Source organism: Pristiophorus japonicus, unplaced genomic scaffold (assembly GCF_044704955.1).
Source record: "Pristiophorus japonicus isolate sPriJap1 unplaced genomic scaffold, sPriJap1.hap1 HAP1_SCAFFOLD_353, whole genome shotgun sequence".
NCBI classification, from domain to species: Eukaryota; Metazoa; Chordata; class Chondrichthyes; family Pristiophoridae; genus Pristiophorus; species Pristiophorus japonicus.
Genome location: NW_027253358.1, coordinates 486,946 through 513,080, shown reverse-complemented (window position 1 = coordinate 513,080; position 26,135 = coordinate 486,946). Strand labels below are relative to the sequence as shown.

The following is a 26,135-nucleotide window of genomic DNA, read 5'->3' as shown; positions in this document are numbered from 1 at the left end:
CACAGCAGCTTCAGGTCAGTGCGCTTCTTTTTTCCAGAATCCAGTCGAATACCCGTGGGAAGGAGAAACCGGGATTTCTGGGCCATTAAGTTTGGGAAGACCGCAGCTGAATGTCACCAAGACATAGACACATAGTTTAGAAGTTGTGTGGCTGTAGGTGAGAGAGGAGTTTCACTCCGTCTCTCCAGTAACATTCCTTTATATAGCGGCACAGATCGGCCTGTGAGATTCTGGGAGGACCAATAGTCTGACAAAGAGGTGGCTTTTGAGAAAGTTTTGAACAGGAAACACAGCAAATATACCCCCACCACTGGAAACACTTATTACATTCCCTCCTCTCCCACAACTGGAAACTCAGTAATTGCACCCTCCCACCAGAGGAAACACTGCAAATACACCCCCACCACTGGAAGCACTGTAATTACACCCTTCCACCACTGGAAACACTGTAACTACACCCTCCCACCACTGGAAACACTGTAATTACACCCTCCCACAACTGGAAGCACTGCAATTACACTCCCCCGCCACTGGAAACACTGTAATTACACCCTCCCGCCACAGGAAGCACAATAATTACACGCCCCACCACTGGAAACACGATAATTACACCCTTCCGCCACTGGAAACACTGCAATTACACCCTCACACCACTGGAAGCACTGTGATTACACCTTCCCACCACTGGAAACACTGTAATTACACCCTTCCACCATTGGAAGCACAGTAATTACACCCTCCCACTACTGTAAATACTGTAATTACACCCTCCAACCACTGGAAACACTGTAATTACACCCTCTCACCACCGGAAACATTGTAATTACACCCTGCCGCCACTGGATGCACAATAATTACACCCTCCAACCACTGGAAGCACTGTAATTACACCCTCCCACCACTGGAAGAACTGTAATTACACCCCCCCCCCCCCACCACCACTGGAAGCACAATAATTACACCCTCCACCACTGGAAGCATTGGAATTACACCCTCCTACCACTGGAAGTACTGTAATTACACACTCCCACCACTGGAAGAACAATAATTACACCCCCTACCACTGGAAACACTGTAATTACACCCTTCAACCACAGGAAACACTGTAATTATACCATTGCACCACAGGAAACACTGTGATTACACCCTCCCACCACTGGAAACACTGTAATCACACTCTCTCACCACTGAAAACACAGTAATTACATCTTACCACCACTGGAAAAACTGTAATTACACCCTCCCACCACTGGAAACACTGTAATTACACCCTCTCACCACTGGAAACACTTCAATGACACCCTCCCGCCACTGGAAACATTGCAATTACACCCTCCCAGCACTGGAAACATTGTAATTACACCCCCACCACTGGAAACACTGTAATTATACCCTCACACCACTGAAGGCACTGTAATAACAACACCCCAGCACTGGAAACACTGTAATCGCACCCTCCCACCACTGGAAGCACAATAATTACACCCTCCCACCACTGGCAGCACTGTAATTACACCCTCCCACCACTGGAAGCACTGTAATTACACTCGCCCACCACTGGAAGCACTGTAATTACACCCCACCACCGGAAGCACAATAATTACACCATCGCCACACTGGAAGCACTGTAATCACACCCTCCCACCTCTGGAAGCACTGTAGTTACACCCTCCCACCACTGGAAGCACTGTAATTACACCCTCCCATCACTGGAAATCCTGTAATTACACCCTCCCACCACTGGAAGCACTGTGATTACACCCTCCCACCACTGGAAACACTGTAATCACACCCTCCCACCACTAGAAGCACTGTAATTACACCCTCCCACCACTGGAAACACTGTAATTACACCTTCTCGCCACTGGAATTACACCCTCCCACCACTGGAAAAGCACTGTAATGACATGCTCCCACCACTGGAAGCACTGTAATTACACCCTCCCACCACTGGAAGCACTGTAATTACACCCTCCCACAACTGGAATCACTGTAAGTACACCCCCCCCCCCCACCACTGGAAGGAATGTAATTACACCCCATCACTGGAAGCACAGTAATTACACCCTCACCGCACTGGAAGCACTGTAATCACACCCTCCCACCTCTGGAAGCACTGTAGTTACACCCTCCCACCACTGGAAGCACTGTAATTACACACTCCCACCACTGGAAGAACAACAATTACACCCTCTACCACTGGAAACACTGTAATTACACCCTTCAGCCACTGGAAACACTCTAAGTATACCATTGCACCACAGGAAACACTGTGATTACACCCTCCCACCACTGGAAACACTGTAATCACACTCTCTCACCACTGAAAACACAGTAATTACATCTTACCACCACTGGAAAAACTGTAATTACACCCTCCCACCACTGGAAACACTGTAATTACACCCTCTCACCACTGGAAACACTGCAATGACACCCTTCCACCACTGGAAGCACTGTAATTACACCCTCCCACCACTGGAAGCACTGTAATTACACCCTCCCACCACTGGAAACACTGTAATTACACCCTCCCGCCACTGGAAGCACTGTAATTACACTCCCCCGCCACTGGAAACACTGTAATTACACCCTCCCGCCACAGGAAGCACAATAATTACACGCCCCACCACTGGAAACACAATAATTACACCCTTCCGCCACTGGAAACACTGCAATTACACCCTCACACCACTGGAAGCACTGTGATTACACCTTCCCACCACTGGAAACACTGTAATTACACCCTTCCACCATTGGAAGCACAGTAATTACACCCTCCCACTACTGTAAATACTGTAATTACACCCTCCAACCACTGGAAACACTGTAATTACACCCTCTCACCACCGGAAACATTGTAATTACACCCTGCCGCCACTGGATGCACAATAATTACACCCTCCAACCACTGGAAGCACTGTAATTACACCCTCCCACCACTGGAAGAACTGTAATTACACCCCCCCCCCCCCACCACCACTGGAAGCACAATAATTACACCCTCCACCACTGGAAGCATTGGAATTACACCCTCCTACCACTGGAAGTACTGTAATTACACACTCCCACCACTGGAAGGACAATAATTACACCCCCTACCACTGGAAACACTGTAATTACACCCTTCAGCCACTGGAAACACTGTAATTATACAATTGCACCACAGGAAACACTGTGATTACACCCTCCCACCACTGGAAACACTGTAATCACACTCTCTCACCACTGAAAACACAGTAATTACATCTTACCACCACTGGAAAAACTGTAATTACACCCTCCCACCACTGGAAACACTGTAATTACACCCTCTCACCACTGGAAACACTGCAATGACACCCTCCCGCCACTGGAAACATTGCAATTACACCCTCCCAGCACTGGAAACATTGTAATTACACCCCCACCACTGGAAACACTGTAATTATACCCTCACACCACTGAAGGCACTGTAATAACAACATCCCAGCACTGGAAACACTGTAATCGCACCCTCCCACCACTGGAAGCACAATAATTACACCCTCCCACCACTGGAAGCACTGTAATTACACCCTCCCACCACTGGAAGCACTGTAATTACACTCTCCCACCACTGGAAGCACTGTAATTACACCCCACCACCGGAAGCACAGTAATCACACCCTCGCCGCACTGGAAGCACTGTAATCACACCCTCCCACCTCTGGAAGCACTGTAGTTACACCCTCCCACCACTGAAAGCACTGTAATTACACCCTCCTATCACTGGAAATCCTGTAATTACACCCTCCCACCACTGGATGCACTGTAATTACACCCTCCCACCACCGGAAGCACTGTAATTACACCCCCCCCCCCACCACTGCAAGCACTGTAATTACACTCTCCCACCACTGGAAACACTGTAATTACACCCCCACCACTGGAAACACTGCAATTACACCCTCCCGCCACTGGACGCACTGTAATTACACCCTCCCAGCACTGGAACCACCAATAACACCATCCCAGCACTGGAAACACTGTAATTACACCCTCCCACCACTGGAAGCACTGTAATTACACCCCATCACTGGAAGCACAAGAATTACACCCTCCCACCACTGGAAGCACTGTAATTACATGCTCCCGCCACTGGAAGCACAGTAATTACACCCTCCACCACTGGAAGCATTGGAATTACACCCTCCTACCTCTGGAAGTACTGTAATTACACACTCCCACCACTGGAAGAACAATAATTACACCCCCTACCACTGGAAACACTGTAATTACACCCTTCAGCCACTGAAAACACTGTAATTATACCATTGCACCACAGGAAACACTGTGATTACACCCTCCCACCACTGGAAACACTGTAATCACACCCTCCCACCACTAGAAGCACCGTAATTACACCCTCCCACCACTGGAAACACTGTAATTACACCTTCTCGCCACTGGAATTACACCCTCCCACCACTGGAAAAGCACTGTAATGACATGCTCCCACCACTGGAAGCACTGTAATTACACCCTCCCACCACTGGAAGCACTGTAATTACACCCTCCCACAACTGGAAGCACTGTAATTACACCCCCCCCCACCACTGAAAGGACTGTAATTACACCCCATCACTGGAAGCACAGTAATTACACCCTCGCCGCACTGGAAGCACTGTAATCACACCCTCCCACCTCTCGAAGCACTGTAGTTACACCCTCCCACCACTGGAAGCACTGTAATTACACACTCCCACCACTGGAAGAACAATAATTACACCCCCTGCCACTGGAAACACTGTAATTACACCCTTCAGCCACTGGAAACACTGTAATTATACCATTGCACCACAGGAAACACTGTGATTACACCCTCCCACCACTGGAAACACTGTAAACACACTCTCTCACCACTGAAAACACAGTAATTACATCTTACCACCACTGGAAAAACTGTAATTACACCCTCCCACCACTGGAAACACTGTAATTACACCCTCTCACCACTGGAAACACTGCAATGACACCCTCTCGCCACTGGAAACATTGCAATTACACCCTCCCAGCACTGGAAACATTGTAATTACACCCCCACCACTGGAAACACTGTAATTATACCCTCACACCACTGAATGCACTGTAATAACAACATCCCAGCACTGGAAACACTGTAATTGCACCCTCCCACCACTGGAAGCACAATAATTACACCCTCCCACCACTGGAAGCACTGTAATTACACCCTCCCACCACTGGAAGCACTGTAATTACACCCTCGTCGCACTGGAAGCACTGTAATCACAACCTCTCACCTCTGGAAGCACTGTAGTTACACCCTCCCACCACTGGAAGCACTGTAATTACACCCTCCCATCACTGGAAATCCTGTAATTACACCCTCCCACCACTGGAAGCACTGTAATTACACCCTCCCACCACCGGAAGCACTGTAATTACATCCCCCCACCACTGCAAGCACTGTAATTACACCCTCCCACCACTGGAAACACTGTAATTACACCCCCCACCACTGGAAACACTGCAATTACACCCTCCCGCCACTGGACGCACTGTAATTACACCCTCCCAGCACTGGAACCACCAACAACACCATCCCAGCACTGGAAACACTGTAATTACACCCTCCCACTACTGGAAGCACTGTAATTACACCCCACCACTGGAAGCACAGTAATTACACCCTCGCCGCACTGGAAGCACTGTAATCACACCCTCCCACCTCTGGAAGCACTGTAGTTACACACTCCCACCACTGGAAGCACTGTAATTACAACCTCCCGCCACTGGAAACCCTGTAATTACACTCTCCCACCACTGGAAGCACTGTAATTACACCCTCCCACCAATGGAAGCACTGTAATTACACCGTCCCACCACTGGACGCACTGTAATTACACCCTCCCGCCACTGGAAACACTGTAATTACACCCTCCCACCTCTGCAATAACTGTAATTACACCCTCCCACCACTGGAAGCACTGTAATTACACCCCCACGACTGGAAGCACAGCAATAACATCCTTCCACCACTGGAAACACTGTAATTACACCCTCCCAGCACTGAAAACACTGTATTCACACCCTCCCACCACTGGAAACACAATAATTACCCCATCCTACCACTGGAAGCACTGTAATTATACCCTCCCACCACTGGAAGCACTGTAATTATACCCTCCCACCACTGGAAACACTGTAATTACACCCTTCCGCTACTGGAAACACTGTAATTACACCATCTCACCACTGGAAACACTGTAATTACACCCTCCCGCCACTGGAAACAATGTAATTACACCCTCCTGCCACTGGAAACACTGTAATTACACCTTCCCACCACTGAAACACTGTAATTACACACTTCCACCACTAGAAACACTGTAATTACACCCTCTCACCACGGGAAACACTGTAATTACACCCTCCCACCACTGGAAACACTGTAATTACGCCCTCCCGCCACTGGAAACACTGTAATTACACCCTCTCACCACGGGAAACGCCGTAATTAAACCCTCTCACCACTGGAAACACTGTAATTACACCCTCCTACCACTGGAGACACTGTAATTACGTCCTTCCGCCACTGGAAGCACTGTAATTACACCCTCCCACCATTGGAAGCACTGTAATTACACCCTCCCACCACTGGAAACACTGTAATTACACCCTCCCACCAGTGGAAGCACTGTAATAACACTCTCCCACCACTGGAAGCACAATAATTACACCCTTCCACCACTGGAAACACTGTAATTATACTCTCTCACTACTGGAAGCACTAATTACACCCTGTCACCACTGGAAACACCGTAATCACACACTCCCACGACTGGAAACACTGTAATTATACCCTCCCACCCCTGGAAGCACTGTAGTTACAACCCCACCACAGGAAGCACTGCAGTCAGAATCAGGGGAAGTCAGAACTGGGAACAAAGAAATGGCAGACCAATTGAACAAGTACTTTGGTTCGGTATTCACTGAGGAGGACACAAACAACCTTCCGGATATAAAAGGGGTCAGAGGGTCTCGTAAGAAGGAGGAACTGAGGAAAATCATTATTGGTCGGGAAATTGTGTTGGGGACATTGATGGGATTGAAGGCCGATAAATGCCCAGGGCCTGATGGACTGCATCCCAGAGTACTTAAAGAGGTGGCCTTGGAAATAGCGGATGCATTGACAGTCATTTTCCAACATTCCATAGACTCTGGATCAGTTCCTATCGAGTGGAGGGTAGCCAATGTAACCCCACTTTTTAAAAAAGGAGGGAGAGAGAAAACAGGGAATTATAGACCGGTCAGCCTGACATCAGTAGTGGGTAAAATGATGGAATCAATTATTAAGGATGTCATAGCAGCGCATTTGGAAAGAGATGACATGATAGGTCCAAGTCAGCATGGATTTGTGAAAGGGAAATCATGCTTGACAAATCTTCTGGAATTTTTTGAGGATGTTTCCAGTAGAGTGGACAAGGGAGAACCAGTTGATGTGGTATATTTGGACTTTCAGAAGGCTTTCGACAAGGTCCTACACAAGAGATTAATGTGCAAAGTTAAAGCATATGGGATTGGGGGTAGTGTGCTGACGTGGATTGAGAGCTGGTTGGCAGACAGGAAGCAAAGAGTAGGAGTAAATGGGTACCTTTCAGAATGGCAAACAATAAATAGTGGGGTACCGCAAGGTTCTGTGCTGGGGCCCCAGCTGTTTACATTGTACATTAATGATTTAGACGAGGGGATTAAATGTAGTATCTCCAAATTTGCAGATGACACTAAGTTGGGTGGCAGTGTGAGCTGCGAGGAGGATGCTATGAGGCTGCAGAGTGACTTGGATAGGTTAGATGAGTGGGCAAATGCATGGCAGATGAAGTATAATGTGGATAAATGTGAGGTTATCCACATTGGTGGTAAAAACAGAGAGACAGACTATTATCTGAATGGTGACAGATTAGGAAAAGGGGAGGTGCAACGAGACCTGGGTGTTGTATTCACTGGAGTTCAGAAGAATGAGAGGGGACCTCATAGAAACATATAAAATTCTGACGGGGTTAGACAGGTTAGATGCAGGAAGAATGTTCCCAATGTTGGGGAAGTCCAGAACCAGGGGTCACAGTCTAAGGATAAGGGGTAAGCCATTTAGGACCGAGATGCGGAGGAACTTCTTCACCCAGAGAGTGGTGAACCTGTGGAATTCTCTACCACAGAAAGTTGTTGAGGCCAATTCACTAAATATATTCAAAAAGGAGTTAGATGAGGTCCTTACTGCTAGGGGGATCAAGGGGTATGGCGAGAAAGCAGGAATGGGGTACTGAAGTTGAATGTTCAGCCATGAACTCATTGAATGGCGGTGCAGGCTAGAAGGGCCGAATGGCCTACTCCTGCACCTATTTTCTATGTTTCTATGTTTCTATGTCATGGTACATCAGTCATTGAAGGTTGGCATGCAGGTACAGCAGGCGGTTAAGAAAGCAAATGGCATGTTGGCCTTCATAGCGAGGGGATTTGAGTACAGGGGCAGGGAGGTGTTGCTACAGTTGTACAGGGCCTTGGTGAGGTCACACCTGGAGTATTGTGTACAGTTTTGGTCTCCTAACTTGAGGAAGGACATTCTTGCTATTGAGGGAGTGCAGCGAAGGTTCACCAAACTGATTCCCGGGATGGCGGGACTGACATATCAAGAAAGACTGGATCAACTGGGCTTGTAATTCACTGGAGTTCAGAAGAATGAGAGGGGATCTCATAGAAACGTTTAAAATTCTGATGGGTTTAGACAGGTTAGATGCAGGAAGAATGTTCCCAATGTTGGGGAAGTCCAGAACCAGGGGTCACAGTCTAAGGATAAGGGGTAAACCATTTAGGACCGAGATGAGGAGAAACTTCTTCACCCAGAGAGTGGTGAACCTGTGGAATTCTGAACCACAGAAAGTTGTTGAGGCCAATTCACTAAATATATTCAAAAAGGAGTTAGATGTAGTCCTTACTACTAGGGGGAATCAAGGGGTATGCCGAGAAAGCAAGAATGGGGTACTGAAGTTGCATGTTCCAGCATGAACTCATTGAATGTCGGTGCAGGCTCGAAGGGCCGAATGGCCTAGTCCTGTGCCTATTTTCTATGTTTCTAATTACACCCTCCCACCACTGGAAACACTGTAATTACACCCCCCCACCACTGGAAGCACTGTAATTACACCCCACCACTGGAAGCACAGTAATTACACCCTCGCCGCACTGGAAGCACTGTAATCACACCCTCCCACCTCTGGAAGCACTGTAATTACACCCTCCCACCACTGGAAAACCTGTAATTACACCCACCACTGGAAGCACTGTAATTACACCCTCCCACCAACGGAAGCACTGTAATTACACCCCCCACCACTGGAAGCACTGTAATTACACCCCACCACTGGAAGCACAGTAATTACACCCTCGCCGCACTGGAAGCACTGTAATCACACCCTCCCACCCCTGGAAGCACTGTAATTACACCCTCCCACCACTGGAAAACCTGTAATTACACCCACCACTGGAAGCACTGTAATTACACCCTCCCACCAATGGAAGCACTGTAATTACACCCTCCCACCAACAGAAGCACTGTAATTACACCCTCCCACCGCCGGAAGCACTGTAATTACACCTCCCACCACTGGAAGCACTGTAATTACACCCTCCCGCCACTGGAAACACTGTGATTACACACCCCACCACTGCACGCACTGTAATTACACCCCCCACCACTGGAAACACTGTAATTACACCCCCACCACTGGAAGCACAGCAATTACACCCTCCCACCACTGGAAGCACAATAATAACACCCCCCACCAATGGAAGCACTGTAATTACACCCCACCCCCCAACCACTGGAAGCACTGTAATTACACCCTCCCACCACTGGAAACACTAATTACACCCTCCCACCACTGAAATCACTGTAATTACAGCCCCACCACCGGAAGCACTGTAATTACACCCCCCACCACTGGAAGCACTGTAATTACACCCTCCCACCACTGGAAACACTGTAATTACACCCCCCCCCCCACCATCTCCACTGGACAGTCACAGGTAATCGATTAGAATTTAAAATAAAACAAAGGTGGGAGGGAGTAATTCCAGCTTTTCCAGTGGTGGGAGAGTGTAACAACAGTCTTTCCAGTGATAGGAGGGCAAATTACAGTGTTTCCAGTGGTGGGAGGGTGTAATTACATTGTGACACGTTGACATGGGCAGTTCTGTTACAAATTGGGAATTTCTAATCAAAACAGTTGACAGTAATTGACCAAATATCCCTTTAAAAATATGACTCGACTCCTTCCTTTATCCAGTTATAATCTGCGCACACGCCTAATTGTTACTCCGTTTATCTTTAACGCTGTAATTACACAGCACGATATACCAGTTGGAAGGAGATTTCTGATATTTAGCGGAATGCGTTAGTATAAGCGGGATTCAGTTGCACTTGGCGTCAGGTGAAAGTGGGTAGGTAGTGGCTGGGTAGAGTGCGTATGGACGTTGGACAATAGCAGGATGGGATACTCTGTGATTATTCCATGGCTAGGCTGCCAGCTGTACAATGGTCTCTTGGTGTGTTGCTAATGCCCCTAGCATTGAACCCCATCAGTCAAGGGGAGAAATTGGGAACAAATTGGCAATAAAATTGTAGAAAGTCCAATAGCCCCCTGGATGCACCCGTTCAATCTTCATCCATTTGAGTTTTAGTCATGTCCCACCGTCAGCAATTGAATTGGGAATATCGTAGCTCAGGGCTTGAGTTTTGGGCTTAACATTTCTGTTAGACAGTGTTTAGACTTTATAGCATTGTTTCATTTTTGAAAAGGCCAGAAGATACACAGCATGCTGTATTTTATAAGGTTTATAGGAGTCCAGAGTCTGATTAACATCTGCTGGGGGGTGGGCTCACGTTCTGTGCTTTGACTCTCTGAAGGATGTGCGGACCATTTCTTTGAACCTCAGGCATTCGGCTCTTTTAGAAACAGGCAGCTGAGCAGTGGGAGGCTCCAGGGAGTGCTGTGCACCAAGCTCCAGTCCTGGGGTGTCTGTTTGTGGAGCCCGGTGCCTCCTGCATCTCACACTGAGCCTCCCTCCACAATCACTCAACCCAGCTGGGGCCGTGCCCTTCACCAGCCTGTGTCAGCAGTCAGGCGGGCAGAGACTCTGTGGCGACAACTCTCTGGGATATTGTGTGCCTGTGTGCAAAGGCTCGGCCACAGTTGAAAGAAGACATGTGTTGGTTTTCTTATTTCAGCTATGATTTGGTACGAGATGACGGCAATATATTGGCCCTGAAATTCCGGTGGGAGGCTTCTTTCGGACGAACGCCTCTGACCCGAGAATTTTTACGAAATTGGTCCCAGAGGCGCCTGCGATTGCGGTGGGGAGGCCTTCTCTTCCCGCACTGCGGAGCGTGTTCCCGTCCACGACATTCAGAGGGAGACGGTGCAGTATCAACCAATCAGTATTCTCATTAATAGCAATGGGAACTCCGTATCTACCAGTTCTCAGTGCTATTAATGAGAAAAAAAAACTAAACACACACAAAATATCAAAGACACCCCTCACATAATTAAAATTCATTTAAATTCAAGTTAATAAATGTGTTAGAAAAAATATATATTTTTCCGATTTTTTTTTTTAAGTTGTGTAATTGGGGTTTAAAATAAACTTACCTTGGAGGGCAGGATTTTTAACAGTAAATTGTGTTTTTAAATGTTATTTGTACATGTTTTTTATATGTTTTAAAATGTGCTACTGCATTATAAGGTGCAAGAGTTTTCAGGACATGCGCTGGGCAAGAGATGGGTAAATACTGCAATCTTGCCCAGGCGAAGGTCCTTCTCCCCGAGATGCCGTTGGATTTGTCAAGCCAGAGCCTGACAGATCGGAAAAGCCGTTTTTTGCCGCATGGGCATTGTGCGCTGAAAAGCAGCTTTTGCAATGCCTTCCTGGGTCTGTACACACTCCGTATGACCCGGGGAGGCCGGGATTTCAGGCCCAATAAAGCAGTTAGAATTCCAAAATGGTGAGCCAGGGTTGATAGAAGCAGACTGTTTCCAGTAGTCAAGGGTCGAGAACGAGGGGCCATAGATACGAGATTAAATGGAAGAACAGAGCATGTGAATCTTCTTCACACACAGTGGTGACGCTGTGAAATCCACTTCCACGTGCAGAGAGAGTCTGAACTGCAGCAGCCTAACCTGCTCATCATCATCACAGGCAGTCCCACTGCTAGACCTGCTTTGTGAGGATGGCCAGCAGCAGTGAAACGAGGCGTCAATGCCTTCAAAAAGAGCGGAGTACAGGAGAGCATGTTGGTGCGGGCGGTCCGTTCGTCAGTGCAGGCGGTGGACGCGGGCGGTGCGTGCGGTGAATGCGGTGTGTCGGTGCGGGTGGTCCGTGTGTCGGTGCGGGCGGTGAACTCGGTGTGGGCGGTCGGTGCGGGCGGTGAACAGGGTGTGTAGTTGCGGGTGGTCCGTGCGTCGGTGCAGGCGGTGAACACGGTGTGTCGGTGCGGGCGGTCCGTGTGTCGGTGCGGGCGGTGAACTCGGTGTGGGCGGTGAACAGGGTGTGTCGGTGCGGGTGGTCCGTGTGTCGGTGCGGGCGGTGAACAGGGTGTGTAGTTGCGGGCGGTCCGTGCGTCGGTGCAGGCGGTGAACACGGTGTGTCGGTGCGGGCGGTGAACACGGTGTGTCGATGCGGGCGGTCACTGTGTCGCTGCGGGTGGTGAAAACGGTGTGTCTGCGGGCTGTCCGTGTGTCGGTGCGGGAGGTGAATGTGGTGCGTGCGGTGAACGCGGTGTGTCGATGCGGCCGGTCGGTGCGGTCGGTGAACACGGTGTGGCGGTGCGGGCAGTGCGTCGGTGCGGGCGGTGAACACGGTGCGTCGGTGCGGGCGGTGAACGCGGTGCGTCGGTGCTGGCGGTGAACACGGTGCATCGGTGCTGGCGGTGAACACGGTGCGGGCGGTGAACATGGTGTGTCGGTGTGGGCGATGAATGCGGTGCGTCGGTGCGGGTGGTGAGAGCGGTGCATGCTTCGATGCGGGCGGTGCGTGTGTCAGTGAGGGCGATGAATGCGGTGCATCCGCGGCGGTGCGGGCGGTGAACGCATTGTGGCGGTGCGTGTGTTGGTGCGGGTGGTGAGCACGGTGCATCAGTGCGGGCGGTGTGTCGGTGCAGGCGGTGAACGCAGTGTGGCAGTGCGCGCGTTGGTGCGGGCGGTGAACGCAGTGCATCCGCGTCGGAGCGGGCAGTGAACGCAGTGTGGCGGTGCGGGCGTTGCGCGTGTCGGTGCGTGCATCTGTGCGGGCGTTGAACGCGTCAGTGCAGACGATGCATGCGTCGGCGTGGGTGGTGAACGCGGTGCTTCTGTGTCGGTGCGGTCAGTGCGTGCAGGCGATGAACGCGGTGTGCCGGTGCAGGTGGTGAACTCGGTGTGAATGCGGTGTGTCGGCGCGGGCGGTGAACGCGGTGCGTCGGTTCCGTCGGTGAACACGGTGAGTCGGTGCGGGCGGTGAACACGGTGTGAATGCGGTGTGTCGGTGCGGGCGGTGAACACGGCGCGTCGGTGCGGGCGGTGAACACGGCGCGTCGGTGCGGGCGGTGAACACGGCGTGTCGGTGCGGGCGGTGAACACGGCGTGTCGGACACGGCGTTGAACGCGGTGTGTCGGTGCGGGCAGTGAACACGGTGTGTCGGTCAGGGCGGTGAACACGGCAAGAAAGATAGTGCAGGAGTCCCCTGTGGTCATCCCCCTGCAAAACAGATACACTGCTTTGAGTACTGTTGGGGAGGATGACTCATCAGGGGAGGGCAGCAGCAGCCAAGTTCATGGCACCGTAGGTGGCTCTGCTGCAAAGGAGGGCAAGAAAAAGAGTGGGAGCGCGATAGTGATAGGGGATTCGATGGTGAGGGGAATAGATAGGCGTTTCTGCGGACGCAACCGAGACTCCAGGATGGTATGTTGCCTCCCTGGTGCAAGGGTCAAGGATGTCTCGGAGCGGGTGCAGGACATTCTGAAATGGGAGGGAGAACAGCCAGTTGTCGTGGTGCACATTGGTACCAACGACATAGGTAAAAAAAGGGATGAGGTCCTACGAAAAGAATTTAAGGAGCTAGGAGCTAAATTAAAAAGTAGGACCTCAAAAGTAGTAATCTCGGGATTGCTACCAGTGCCACGTGCTAGTCAGAGTAGGAATCGCAGGATAGCGCAGATGAATACATGGCTTGAGCAGTGGTGCAGCAGGGAGGGATTCAAATTCTTGGGGCATTGGAATCGGTTCTGGGGGAGGTGGGACCAGTACAAACCAGACGGTCTGCACCTGGGCAGGTCCGGAACCAATGTCCGAGGGGGAGTGTTTGCTAGTGCTGTTGGGGAGGAGTTAAACTAATATTGCAGGGGGATGGGAACCAATACAGGGAGACAGAGGGAGACAAAAAGGAGGCAAAAGCAAAAGACAGAAAGGAGATGAGGAAAAGTGGAGGGCAGAGAAACCCAAGGCAAAGAACAAAAAGGGCCACTGTACAGCAAAATTCTAAAAGGACAAAGGGTGTTAAAAAAGCAAGCCTGAAGGCTTTGTGACTTAATGCAAGGAGTATCCGCAATAAGGTGGATGAATTAATTGTGCAAATAGATGTTAACAAATATGATGTGATTGGGATTACGGAGACGTGGCTCCAGGATGATCAGGGCTGGGAACTCAACATCCAGGGGTATTCAACATTCAGGAAGGATAGAATAAAAGGAAAAGGAGGTGGGGTAGCATTGCTGGTTAAAGAGGAGATTAATGCAATAGTTAGGAAAGACATTAGCTTGGATGATGTGGAATCTATATGGGTAGAGCTGCAGAACACTAAAGGGCAAAAATCGTTAGTGGGAGTTGTGTACAGACCTCCAAACAGTAGTAGTGATGTTGGGGAGGGCATCAAACAGGAAATTAGGAGTGCATGCAATAAAGGTGCAGCAGTTATAATGGGTGACTTTAATATGCACATAGATTGGGCTAGCCAAACTGGAAGCAATACGGTGGAGGAGGATTTCCTGGAATGCATAAGGGATGGTTTTCTAGACCAATATGTCGAGGAACCAACTAGGGGGGAGGCCATCTTAGACTGGGTGTTGTGTAATGAGAGAGGATTAATTAGCAATCTCATTGTGCGAGGCCCCTTGGGGAAGAGTGACCATAATATGGTGGAATTCTGCATTAGGATGGAGAATGAAACAGTTAATTCAGAGACCATGGTCCAGAACTTAAAGAAGGGTAACTTTGAAGGTATGAGGCATGAATTGGCTAAGATAGATTGGCTAATGATACTTAAGGGGTTGACTGTGGATGGGCAATGGCAGACATTTAGAGAACGCATGGATGAATTACAACAATTGTACATTCCTGTCTGGCGTAAAAATAAAAAAGGGAAGGTGGCTCACCGTGGCTATCTAGGGAAATCAGGGATAGTATTAAAGCCAAGGAAGTGGCATACAAATTGGCCAGAAATAGCAGCGAACCTGGGGACTGGGAGAAATTTAGAACTCAGCAGAGGAGGACAAAGGGTTTGATTAGGGTAGGGAAAATGGAGTACGAGAAGAAGCTTGCAGGGAACATTAAGGCGGATTGCAAAAGTTTCTATAGGTATGTAAAGAGAAAGAGGTTAGTAAAGACAAACGTAGGTCCCCTGCAGTCAGAATCAGGGGAAGTCATAACGGGGAACAAAGAAATGGCAGACCAATTGAACAAGTACTTTGGTTCAGTATTCACTAAGGAAGACACAAACAACCTTCCGGATATAAAAGTGGTCAGAGGGTCTATTAAGGAGGAGGAACTGAGGGAAATCTTTATTAGTCGGGAAATTGTGTTGGGGAAATTGATGGGATTGAAGGCCGATAAATCCCCAGGGCCTGATGGACTGCATCCCAGAGTACTTAAGGAGGTGGCCTTGGAAATAGCGGATGCATTGACAGTCATTTTCCAACATTCCATTGACTCTGGATCAGTTCCTATCGAGTGGAGGGTAGCCAATGTAACCCCACTTTTTAAAAAAGGAGGGAGAGAGAAAGCAGGGAATTATAGACCGGTCAGCCTGACCTCAGTAGTGGGTAAAATGATGGAATCAATTATTAAGGATGTCATAGCAGCGCATTTGGAAAATGGTGACATGATAGGTCCAAGTCAGCATGGATTTGTAAAAGGGAGATCATGCTTGACAAATCTTCTGGAATTTTTTGAGGATGTTTCCAATAAAGTGGACAAAGGAGTACCAGTTGATGTGGTATATTTGGACTTTCAGAAGGCTTTCGACAAGGTCCCACACAGGAGATTAATGTGCAAAGTTAAAGCACATGGGATTGGGGGTAGTGTGCTGACGTGGATTGAGAACTGGTTGTCAGACAGGAAGCAAAGAGTAGGAGTAAATGGGTACTTTTCGGAATGGCAGGCAGTGACTAGTGGGGTACCGCAGGGTTCTGTGCTGGGGCCCCAGCTGTTTACATTGTACATTAATGATTTAGACGAGGGGATTAAATGTAGTATCTCCAAATTTGCGGATGACACTAAGTTGGGTGGCAGTGTGAGCTGCGAGGAGGATGCTATGAGGCTACAGAGTGACTTGGATAGGTTAGGTGAGTGGGCAAATGCGTGGCAGATGAAGTATAATGTGGATAAATGTGAGGTTATCCACTTTGGTGGTAAAAACAGAGAGACAGACTATTATTTGAATGGTGACAGATTAGGAAAAGGGAAGGTGCAACGAGACCTGGGTGTCATGGTACATCAGTCATTGAAGGTTGGCATGCAGGTACAGCAGGCGGTTAAGAAAGCAAATGGCATGTTGGCCTTCATAGCGAGGGGATTTGAGTACAGGGGCAGGGAGGTGTTGCTACAGTTGTACAGGGCCTTGGTGAGGCCACACCTGGAGTATTGTGTACAGTTTTGGTCTCCTAACTTGAGGAAGGACATACTTGCTGTTGAGGGAGTGCAGCGAAGATTCACCAGACTGATTCCCGGGATGGTGGGACTGACCTATCAAGAAAGACTGAATCAACTGGGCTTGTATTCACTGGAGTTCAGAAGAGTGAGAGGGGACCTCATAGAAATGTTTAAAATTCTGACGGGTTTGGACAGGTTGGATGCAGGAAAAATGTTCCCAATGTTGGGGAAGTCCAGAACCAAGGGTCACAGTCTAAGGATAAGGGGTAAGCCATTTAGGACCGAGATAAGGAGAAACTTCTTCACCCAGAGAGTGGTGAACCTGTGGAATTCTCTACCACAGGAAGTAGTTGAGGCCAATTCACTAAATATATTCAAAAGGGAGTTAGATGAAGTCCTTACTACTCGGGGGATCAAGGGGTATGGCGTGAAAGCAGGAAGTGGGTACTGAAGTTTCATGTTCAGCCATGAACTCGTTGAATGGCGGTGCAGGCTAGAAGGGCTGAATGGCCTGCTCCTGCACCTATTTTCTGTGTTTCTATGTTTCTATGTCTTTGAAGGCCTCCCATTGCTCACTTACTCTTTTACCCGCCAATCTTTGATTCCAATCCACTTGGGTCAGATTTAATATTGAAACTGCCTGTGAAAGTCTTTTATAATGGTATTTCCCTCTGTTGCCCATTCTGGTTTGTAAGTGCACTAATAAAATCACTCAATGATTTTTGAATTGTTTTGCCTGCTTTCTCAGTAAATGAAATTTCTAATTACCAAAAACACAGTTTCAAATGAACATTAATCAATTATTTTAGTTTCTCCCAGCGAGAGAGGGGCCTCGATTAGCTCTTGTGCACAACTTCCCAGGATGCACTGGTAGCACTTAACTTGGCACATTGATAGAATGCTTCTCTCTAACCTGATCGATTTGGTGCTTTTTCAGAAGTACTTGAAGAACAGCTAGAAGATCATTTCAAGAGCTTTATTTAGGTAAGATTTATGTTGAGTGCTTTTAAACAGTGTATTTGAGTGTGTGAAAAAGAGAGAATGAACTAATTACACAGCTGTTGTGGCCTTAGTTCATTATTGAATTATAAATACGCAAAACACAATGGGCCCAAGTTTCCACATGATTTGCGCCTGATTTTTAGGAGCAACTGGTGGAGAACGGACTATCTTAGAAATCGCAATTCTCCACATTTTTTTTCTGCAGTTCTAGTTAGGTAGAACAGTTCTACTTTGGGACAGAATTTTTTCTTCAAAAGGGGGCGTGTCCGGCCACTGACGCCTGATTTGAAAGTTTCCACAGTGAAAACGTACTCCAAACTAAAGTAGAATGGAGCCAGTGAAGATTTTTGTGGAACTGAAAAAACCTGTTTTACACATTAAAAAATCAGGTGCAGGTTACAAATTAGGCGTCCAGAACGCAGTGGGGGGGAGGGGGGGAAGGGAAGTCATTAAATTCTATAATAAATCCTTATTTATACTTATACAAATATTATATAAATAAATCCAACCTGAATAAACATTTATAAGCAAAGAAAAGATTAAATAAACCATCTTCCTACCTGTGTGAAACTGCTTCAGCCAGGGAGAATTCTGCAGCCGTTCGTGCTGCTGAGCGGGAGGGAGGGGAAGGAGACAGCGGCTTGTTGCCGTGGAGAGAGGGGAGGGAGGGGAAGGAGACAGCGGCTTGTTGCCGTGGAGGGGAGGGGAAGGAGACAGCGGCTTGTTGCCGCGCAGGGGAGGGGAGGGAGGGGAAGGAGAGAGCCGTTTGTTGCCGCGGAGGGGAGGGAGGGGAAGGAAACAGTGAGAAGGCTGCAAGTGCTGATGTGCTGATGGCAATGTGATTTTATTAAAAAATGTTCAAAAATTAAACAGCTACAAAGAACTACAAAAATGGCCGAGTGCCAATGTTTTTTTTCACACTGAGCATGCGTGAACGCTCCAACGCGCACGCGCAGTGTTGCCGGCAGGAAAAAAACTAATTTAAATAGTACCCGCCCCCTCCCACTTACAAAATCGGCGCGAGTGTAGGCTCCGCCCCCCTGGGCGCCGCGCCAAACAGACAAGGAGCTGCAAAGCGCTCGAGAATAGCGCGTTTTTTTTCTGGCGCCATTTTAGGCGCGAAAAACGGGCGCCCAGCTCAGAGGGGCGCCCGTTTTTTATCCTGTGGAAACTTGGGCCCATTGTGTGATCAATAAATACCTGTGTGTGCGAGTGTACCTGTTTGACTGTGTCTGTGTGCATGAATGTACCTAGCTGGGTACCTCTCTCTCTCCCCCCTCCTCCCTCCACCCTTCTCTCTTTTTCTATCCACTTCTCTCGCCCCCTCCTACCCTCTCACCCTCTCTCTCCCACCCTCTTTCTCTCTCTCCCCCCACCCTCCCACCCTCTCTCTCTCTCCCCCACCCTCTCACCCTCTCTCCCCCACCCTCTCACCCTCTCTCTTTCCCACACACCCTCTCTCTCTCTCTCCCCCTCCCCCCCACCCTCTTTCTCTCTCTCTCTCACCTCACCCTCTCACCCTCTCTCTCTTCCTCCCCCACCCTCCCACCCGCTCTCTCTCTCCCCCACCCTCTCTCTCTCTCCTCTTCCTCCCCCACCCTCCCACCCGCTCTCTCTCTCCCCCACCCTCTCTCTCTCTCCCCCACCCTCTCTCTCTCTCTCTCCCCACCCTCTCTCTTTCTCCCCCACCCTCTCTCTCTCTCTCTCCCCCACCCTCTCTCTTCTCCCCCACCCTCTCTCTCTCCTCCCCACCCTCCCTCTCTCTCTCTCTCCCCCCCCCCACCCTCTCTCCTCTCTCTCTCTCCCCCCCCACCCTCTCTCTCTCTATCTCTCCCCCCCCCACACTCTCTCTCTCTCTCTCTCTCTCTCTCTCTCTCTCTTTCCCTCCCCACCCTCCCACCCTCTCTCTCTCTCCCCCACCCTCTCTCTTTCTCCCCCACCCTCTATCTCTCTCCTCCACCCTCTCTCTCTCCCTCTCTCCCCCACCCTCTCTCTCTCTCTCTCTCTCTCACCCACCCTCTCTCTCTCTCTCTCTCTCCCACCCTCTCTCTCTCTCTCCCACCCTCTCTCTCTCTCTCCCACCCTCTCTCTCTCGCTCTCCCACCCTCTCTCTCTCTCCCTCTCCCACCCTCTCTCTCTCTCCCTCTCCCACCCTCTCTCTCTCTCTCTCTCCCACCCTCTCTCTCTACCACCCTCCCACCCCCTCTCTCTCTCTCTACCACCCTCTCTCAGTCTCTCTCTCCCTCTCTCTCTCTCCCTCTCTCCACCCTCTTTCCACCCTCTCTCTCCCTCCCCCCCTCTCTCTCTCTCTCTCTCTCCCTCCCACCCTCTCTCTCTCTCCCCCGCCCTCTCTCTCACCCCCCCTGCCCTCTCTCTCACCCCCCCGCCCTCTCTCTCACCCCTCCGCCCTCTCTCTCACCCCTCCGCCCTCTCTCTCACCCCCCGCCCTCTCTCTCACCCCCCGCCCTCTCTCTCACCCCCCGCCCTCTCTCACCCCCCCGCCCTCGCCCTCTCTCTCGACCCCCCCCGCCCTCTCTCTCACCCCCCCGCCCTCTCTCTCACCCCCCCGCCCTCTCTCTCACCCCCCGCCCTCTCTCTCACCCCCCCGCCCTCTCTCTCACCCCCCCGCCCTCTCTCTCACCCCCCGCCCTCTCTCTCTTCCCCCCACCCCCGCCCCCTCTCTCGACCCCCCCCCGCCCTGCCTCCCCCTCCCTCGCCCTCCTTCCCCCTCCCCTCGCCCTCCTCCCCTCTCTCCCTCCCCCTCCCTCCCCTCTCTCCCTCGCCCTCCTTCCCCTCTCTCCCTCGTCCTCCTTCCCCTCTCTCCCTCGCCCTTCTTCTCCCTCCCTCCTCGCCCTCCTTCCCCCTCCCTCCTCACCCTCCTTCCCCCTCCCTCTTTGCCCTCCTTCCCTCTCCCACCTCGCACTCCTTCTCCCTCCCTTCTCGCCCTCCTTCCCCCGGCCTCCTTCCCCCTCCCTCCCCCTCCCTCCTCTCTCTCCTTCGCCCTCCTTCCCCCTCCCTCCTCGCCCTCCTTCCCCCTCCCTCTTTGCCCTCCTTCCCCCTCCCTCTTTGCCCTCCTTCCCCCTCCCTCTTTGCCCTCCTTCCCCCTCCCTCACCCTCCTTCCCCCTCCTGCCTCGCCCTCCTTCCCCCGCCCTCGCCCTCCTTCCCCCTCCCTCGTGCTCGCTCGCTCTCCCTCCCACCCTCACACCGTTTCTCCTCACCCTGATTGGTTGGGAGGGCGGACAGGTCCCAATCGCCCATTGGTCATTTCAACTATCAGTGCGGACATCGTGCTCCCAGCCCTCGCTCCCGGCCCTGGGACAGACAAACAGTGACTTATTATTATAGATAGTTGCTGACTGTTGCAGTTCTGTGCATAACCCATACTGGGGAAGTTGTGGTGTACAGATCTGTATCTTCTCTGCCATGGCACTGTCTGCAGAGGTGTCAGCTCTGCAGACAGTGCCATGACATCTCTTCAATGTCCATCTCAAACACCAGACTGTGCGAATGGGGCCTTGATTTAACACTGGGCCCGAGGAGAGACCATCAAACAGTTGTGTTACTGCTACTTCAGGCTTGGATTCCTGAGGCAGGTGTGTGCCTGCTCAGCACATGTGAGCTCCAGATTCAGAGCAGGTTCTTCACATAGTGTTCGGAGTGGGCCTGAAGCCCTTCAAACAGTCTCTATCGCAGTGTGTCTGTTACAGGGCTCCAATATCCCTTAAAAATCATTCTCATTACTTACTCCAGTGCGTTGCCATGGTTTCAGTGTATTATGCTCCCAATCCCAGAGGAAGTTTGTTTTTCTAAAGGATTTAACTGAACGTGAGCCCCAGACTGTGTGTAAAGCTGGCATTGTCCAGTGAAACAGTGTCTGTGGGACCCATCCCTCTTGCACTTCATCTTGTACAGCATTGAGTAAAGTATCATATCGACCCGTCTCACTCATTTCACAAGTGCACCTAAGTTCAACTCTTACTGCCAGGGGTTGGTCCGGCCGACCGTGAGTGTTAGAGGAGTGTTTACAGCCCCTGTACGAGTGCTTTATCTCTCCCATGCCCCTAATCCCAGTCTGTCCCTGACCCATGCCCCTAATCCCAGTCTGTCCCTGACTCATTCCCCTAATCCCATTCTATCCCTGACCCATGCCCCTAATCCCAGTCTGTCCCTGACCCATGCCCCTAATCCCAGTCTGTCCCTGACCCATGCCCCTAATCCCAGTCTGTCCCTGACCCATGCCCCTAATCCCATTCTATCCCTGACCCATGCCCCTAATCCCAGTCTGTCCCTGACCCATGCCCCTAATCCCAGTCTGTCCCTGACCCATGCCCCTAATCCCATTCTATCCCTGACCCATGCCCCTAATCCCAGTCTGTCCCTGACCCATGTCCCTAATCCCAGTCTGTCCCTGACCCATGTTCCTAATCCCAGTCTGTCCCTGACCCATGCCCCTAATCCCAGTCCTGGTACCATATTTGATCTCTTTGAGTTTAATGTATTAGGATCATCATGCTTGCCAAACAAGTTTAGCTGCGTAGGTGTATGAGGGGTATGGGACTGCGGGGTCTGTACTGTGCCTCCCTCGTTCGCCTGCTGATCTGGGCCTGCCTTCTTATGTTGCAGGGTTCGGTGTGTTGCCTGGAGTTGAAGAAGTAGCTCGATGATGAGTGACGGGTGTCCAGATACGTGTGTGCTGTCAGCACCAGGTGTGTGTAGCAGTGTGACCCTCTGAAATGTCAGTGCAGGGAGGTGACGTCTGTGGTTATTCTCATCCTGTTCATCCTTTTGCCAGATTCCTCCACTTCCCCTTCTCCCGCTGACTCTCAGTTCTCTGGGCTGCGGCTGACCTCTGTTACCTGTGTGTGTGAGCCCAGGACACCGAATGTGAGCAAGTTATGTGAGTACAGCAGTCAAGCACAGTGATCAGGATCGCTACCTCAGCTCGGGTAGCTCTGTAAATGTGGGATATTCTTGTACAGTGCACTGCTGTTGTGATAGCACATGTCAAAATAGTGTATGAGGTGCAGCTGGGAATGGGAACAGGATCCCGGGCTATTGACAGCTGGGATTCCCTCTCTTTATCAATGCTGGAAAGTGAAAGCTCTTCACACATCTCACCCCAGAGAGAGCCACACGATCGGACTAACGAACGTTTCACAACATAACGTTGTGGATTGCACCCACTGTCCTGTAGGGAGGAGGGGGTGCCTCTGTGGAACTGTCGCATGAACAGGCTCCATTTGTCTGATATGTCGCGCTTGTTTCTGTGCTTTGAGCATGTTGTTTCGGTGCTCAGTGATCAGAGAATGAACATTAGACAGGCCTGTAATACAACCCCCAACCATGAGGAAGGCCATTCAGCCCATCTAACCCATACATCCCCAGTGCAGCATGCAGCTTCCGACTGAATGGTTGCAGACTGATGCCCCTCCCCCTCCCCCTGGGCCTGTGTATTCCCAGGGCAGCCCTTCCTCCTCCTCCTGGGTTCGTGTATTCCCAGGGCAGCCCCTCCCCCTGGGTCCATGTAGTCCCGGGACAGCCCCTCCCCCTGGATCCGTGTATTCCCGGGGCAGCCCCTCCCCCTCCCACTCCCCCTGGGTCCGTGTATTTCCAGGACAGCCCCTCCCCCTGTGTTCGTGTATACCCACGGCTGCCCCTCCCCCTGGGTCCGTGTATTCCCAGGACAGCCCCTCCCCCTGGTTCCGTGTATTCTCGGGCAGACCCTCCCATGGATCCGTGTATTCCTGGGGCAGACCCTCCCCCTGGGTCCGTGTATTCCCGGGGACAGCACCTCTCCCTGGGTCCGTGTATTCCCAGGGCAGCCCCTCCCCCTCCCCCTGGATCCGTGTATTCCCGGGACAGCTCCTCCCCCTGAGTCCGTATATTCCCGGGACAGCCCCTCCCCCTCCCCCTGGATCCGTGTATTCCCGGGGCAGCCCCTCCCACTGGGTCTGTGTATTCCCGGGGGCAGCGCCTCCCCCTCCCCCTGGGGCCGTGTATTCCCGGGGCAGCCCCTCCCCTGGGTCCGTGTATTCGTGGGACAGCCCCTCCCCCTGGGTCCGTGTATTACCAAGGCAGCACCTCCCCCTTGCTCTGAGTCTGTGTATTCCCGGGGCAGCCCCTCCCCCTGGGTCTGTGTATTCCCGGGACGACCCCTTCCCCTGGGGCTATGTATTCCCGTGGACAGCCCCTCCCCCTGGGTCCGTGTATACCCGTGGACAGCCCCTCCGCCTGGGTCCGTGTATTTCCGGGGCAGCCCCTCCCCCTGGGTCCGTGTATTCCCGGGGCAGACCCTCCCCCTCCCCCTGGGTCTGTGTATTCCCGGGGACAGCCACTCCCCCTGTGTCCGTGTATTCCCGGGACAGCCCCTCCCCCTCCCCCTGGGTCCGTGTATTCCCGGGACAGCCCCTCCCCTTGGGTCCGTGTATTCCCAGGACAGCCCCTCCCCCTCCCCTGTGTCCGTGTATTCCCGGGGCAGCCCCTCCCCTGGGTCTGTTTATTCCTGGGCAGTTCATCCCCTGGGTCCGTGTACTCCTGGGGCAGCCCATCCCCCTTCAGCTCCCTCTGGGTCCGTGTATTCCTGGGACAGCCTCTCCCGTATTCCCGGGACAACCCCTTCCCCTGGGTCCATGTATTCCCGGGACAGCCCCTCCCCCTGGGTTGGTGTGATCCCGGGGCAGCCCCTCCCCCTCCCACTCCCCCTGGGTCCGTGTATTTCCAGGACAGCCCCTCCCCCTGTGTTCGTGTATACCCACGGCTGCCCCTCCCCCTGGGTCCAGGTATTCCCAGGACAGCCTCTCCTCCGGGTCCGTGTATTCCTGGGCAGCCCCTCCCCCTCCCCCTGGGTCCTTGTATTCCCGGGGACAGGCCCTCCCCCTGGGTCTGTGTATTCCCAAGGCAGCACCTCTCCCTTGCTCTGGGTCTGTTTATTCCCGGGGCAGCCCCTCCCCCTGGGTCTGTGTATTCCCGGGACAACCCCTTCCCCTGGGGCTGTGTATTCCCGTGGACAGCCCCTCCCCCTGGGTCCGTGTATTCCCGGGGACAGCCCCTCTCCCTGGGTCCATGTATTCCCAGGGCAGCCCCTCCCCCTCCCCTGGATCCGTGTATTCCCGGGGCAGCCCCTTCCACTGGGTCTGTGTATTCCCGGGGGCAGCGCCTCCCCCTCCCCCTGGATCCGTGTATTCCCGGGGCAGCCCCTCCCACTGGGTCTGTGTATTCCTGGGGGCAGCGCCTCCGCCTCCCCCTGGGGCCGTGTATTCCCGGGGCAGCCCCTCCCCCTGGGTCCGTGTATTCCTGGGATAGCCCCTCCTCCTAGGTCCGTGTATTCCCTGGGCAGCCCCTCCCCGTCCCCCTGGGTCATTGTATTCCTGGGATAGCTCCTCCCCCTGGGTCCGTGTATTCCCGAGACAGCCCCTCCCCCTGGGTCCGTGTATTCCCGAGACAGCCCCTCCCCCTCGGTCCGTGTATTCCCGGGGGCAGCCCCTCCCCCTGGATCTGTCTATTCCCAGAGCAGCGCCTCCCCCTCGCTCTGGGTCCGTGTATTCCCAGGACAACCTCTCCCCCTGGGGTCATGTATTCCTGGGGCAGCCCCTCCCATTGGGTCCGTGTATTCCCAGGCCAGACCTGTCCCCCTCCACCTCCCCTCCCCCTCGGTCCGTGTATTCCCGGGGCAGCCCCTCCCCCTCCCCCTGGGTCCGTGTATTCCCAGGGCCGCCCCTACCCTAGATCCATGTATTCGCGGGACAGCCCCACCTGCTGGATCCGCGTATTCCCGGGGCATTCCCGGGGCATCCCCTCCTCCGGGTCCATGTATTCCTGGGCAGCCCTCCCCTCCCCCCCCCGGATCCGTGTATTCCCGGGGCGTCCCCTCCTCTGGGTCCGTGTATTCCTGGGCAGCCCCTCCCCCTCCCCCTCCCCCTGGGTCCGTGTATTCCCGGGGACAGGCCCTCCACCTGGGTCCGTGTATTCCCAAGGCAGCAACTCTCCCTTGCTCTGGGTCTGTGTATTCCCGGGGCAGCCCCTCCCCATGGGTCTGTGTATTCCCGGGACAACCCCTTCCCCTGTGGCTGTGTATTCCCGTGGACAGCCCCTCCGCCTGGGTCCGTGTATTTCCGGGGCAGCCCCTCCCCCTGGGTCCGTGTATTCCCGGGGCAGACCCTCTCCCTCCCCCTGGGTCCGTGTATTCCCGGGGCAA

The 26,135-nt window shown here is 52.2% G+C and overlaps 1 protein-coding gene across 1 annotated transcript in view; it reads left to right on the top strand.

Annotated features, from left to right (window-relative positions):
* The window catches only part of LOC139250226 (exonuclease mut-7 homolog), a 347,320-nt gene that overhangs the window by 84,683 nt on the left and 236,502 nt on the right, over positions 1-26,135 (top strand). Inside the window, exons 4-6 of the mRNA XM_070872721.1 lie at positions 17,876-17,922; positions 22,565-22,647; positions 22,734-22,838. Coding sequence (XP_070728822.1) covers positions 22,602-22,647; positions 22,734-22,838 — 151 coding nt within the window. The 5' untranslated portion in view covers positions 17,876-17,922; positions 22,565-22,601. The remainder of the gene's footprint in view (positions 1-17,875; positions 17,923-22,564; positions 22,648-22,733; positions 22,839-26,135) is intronic.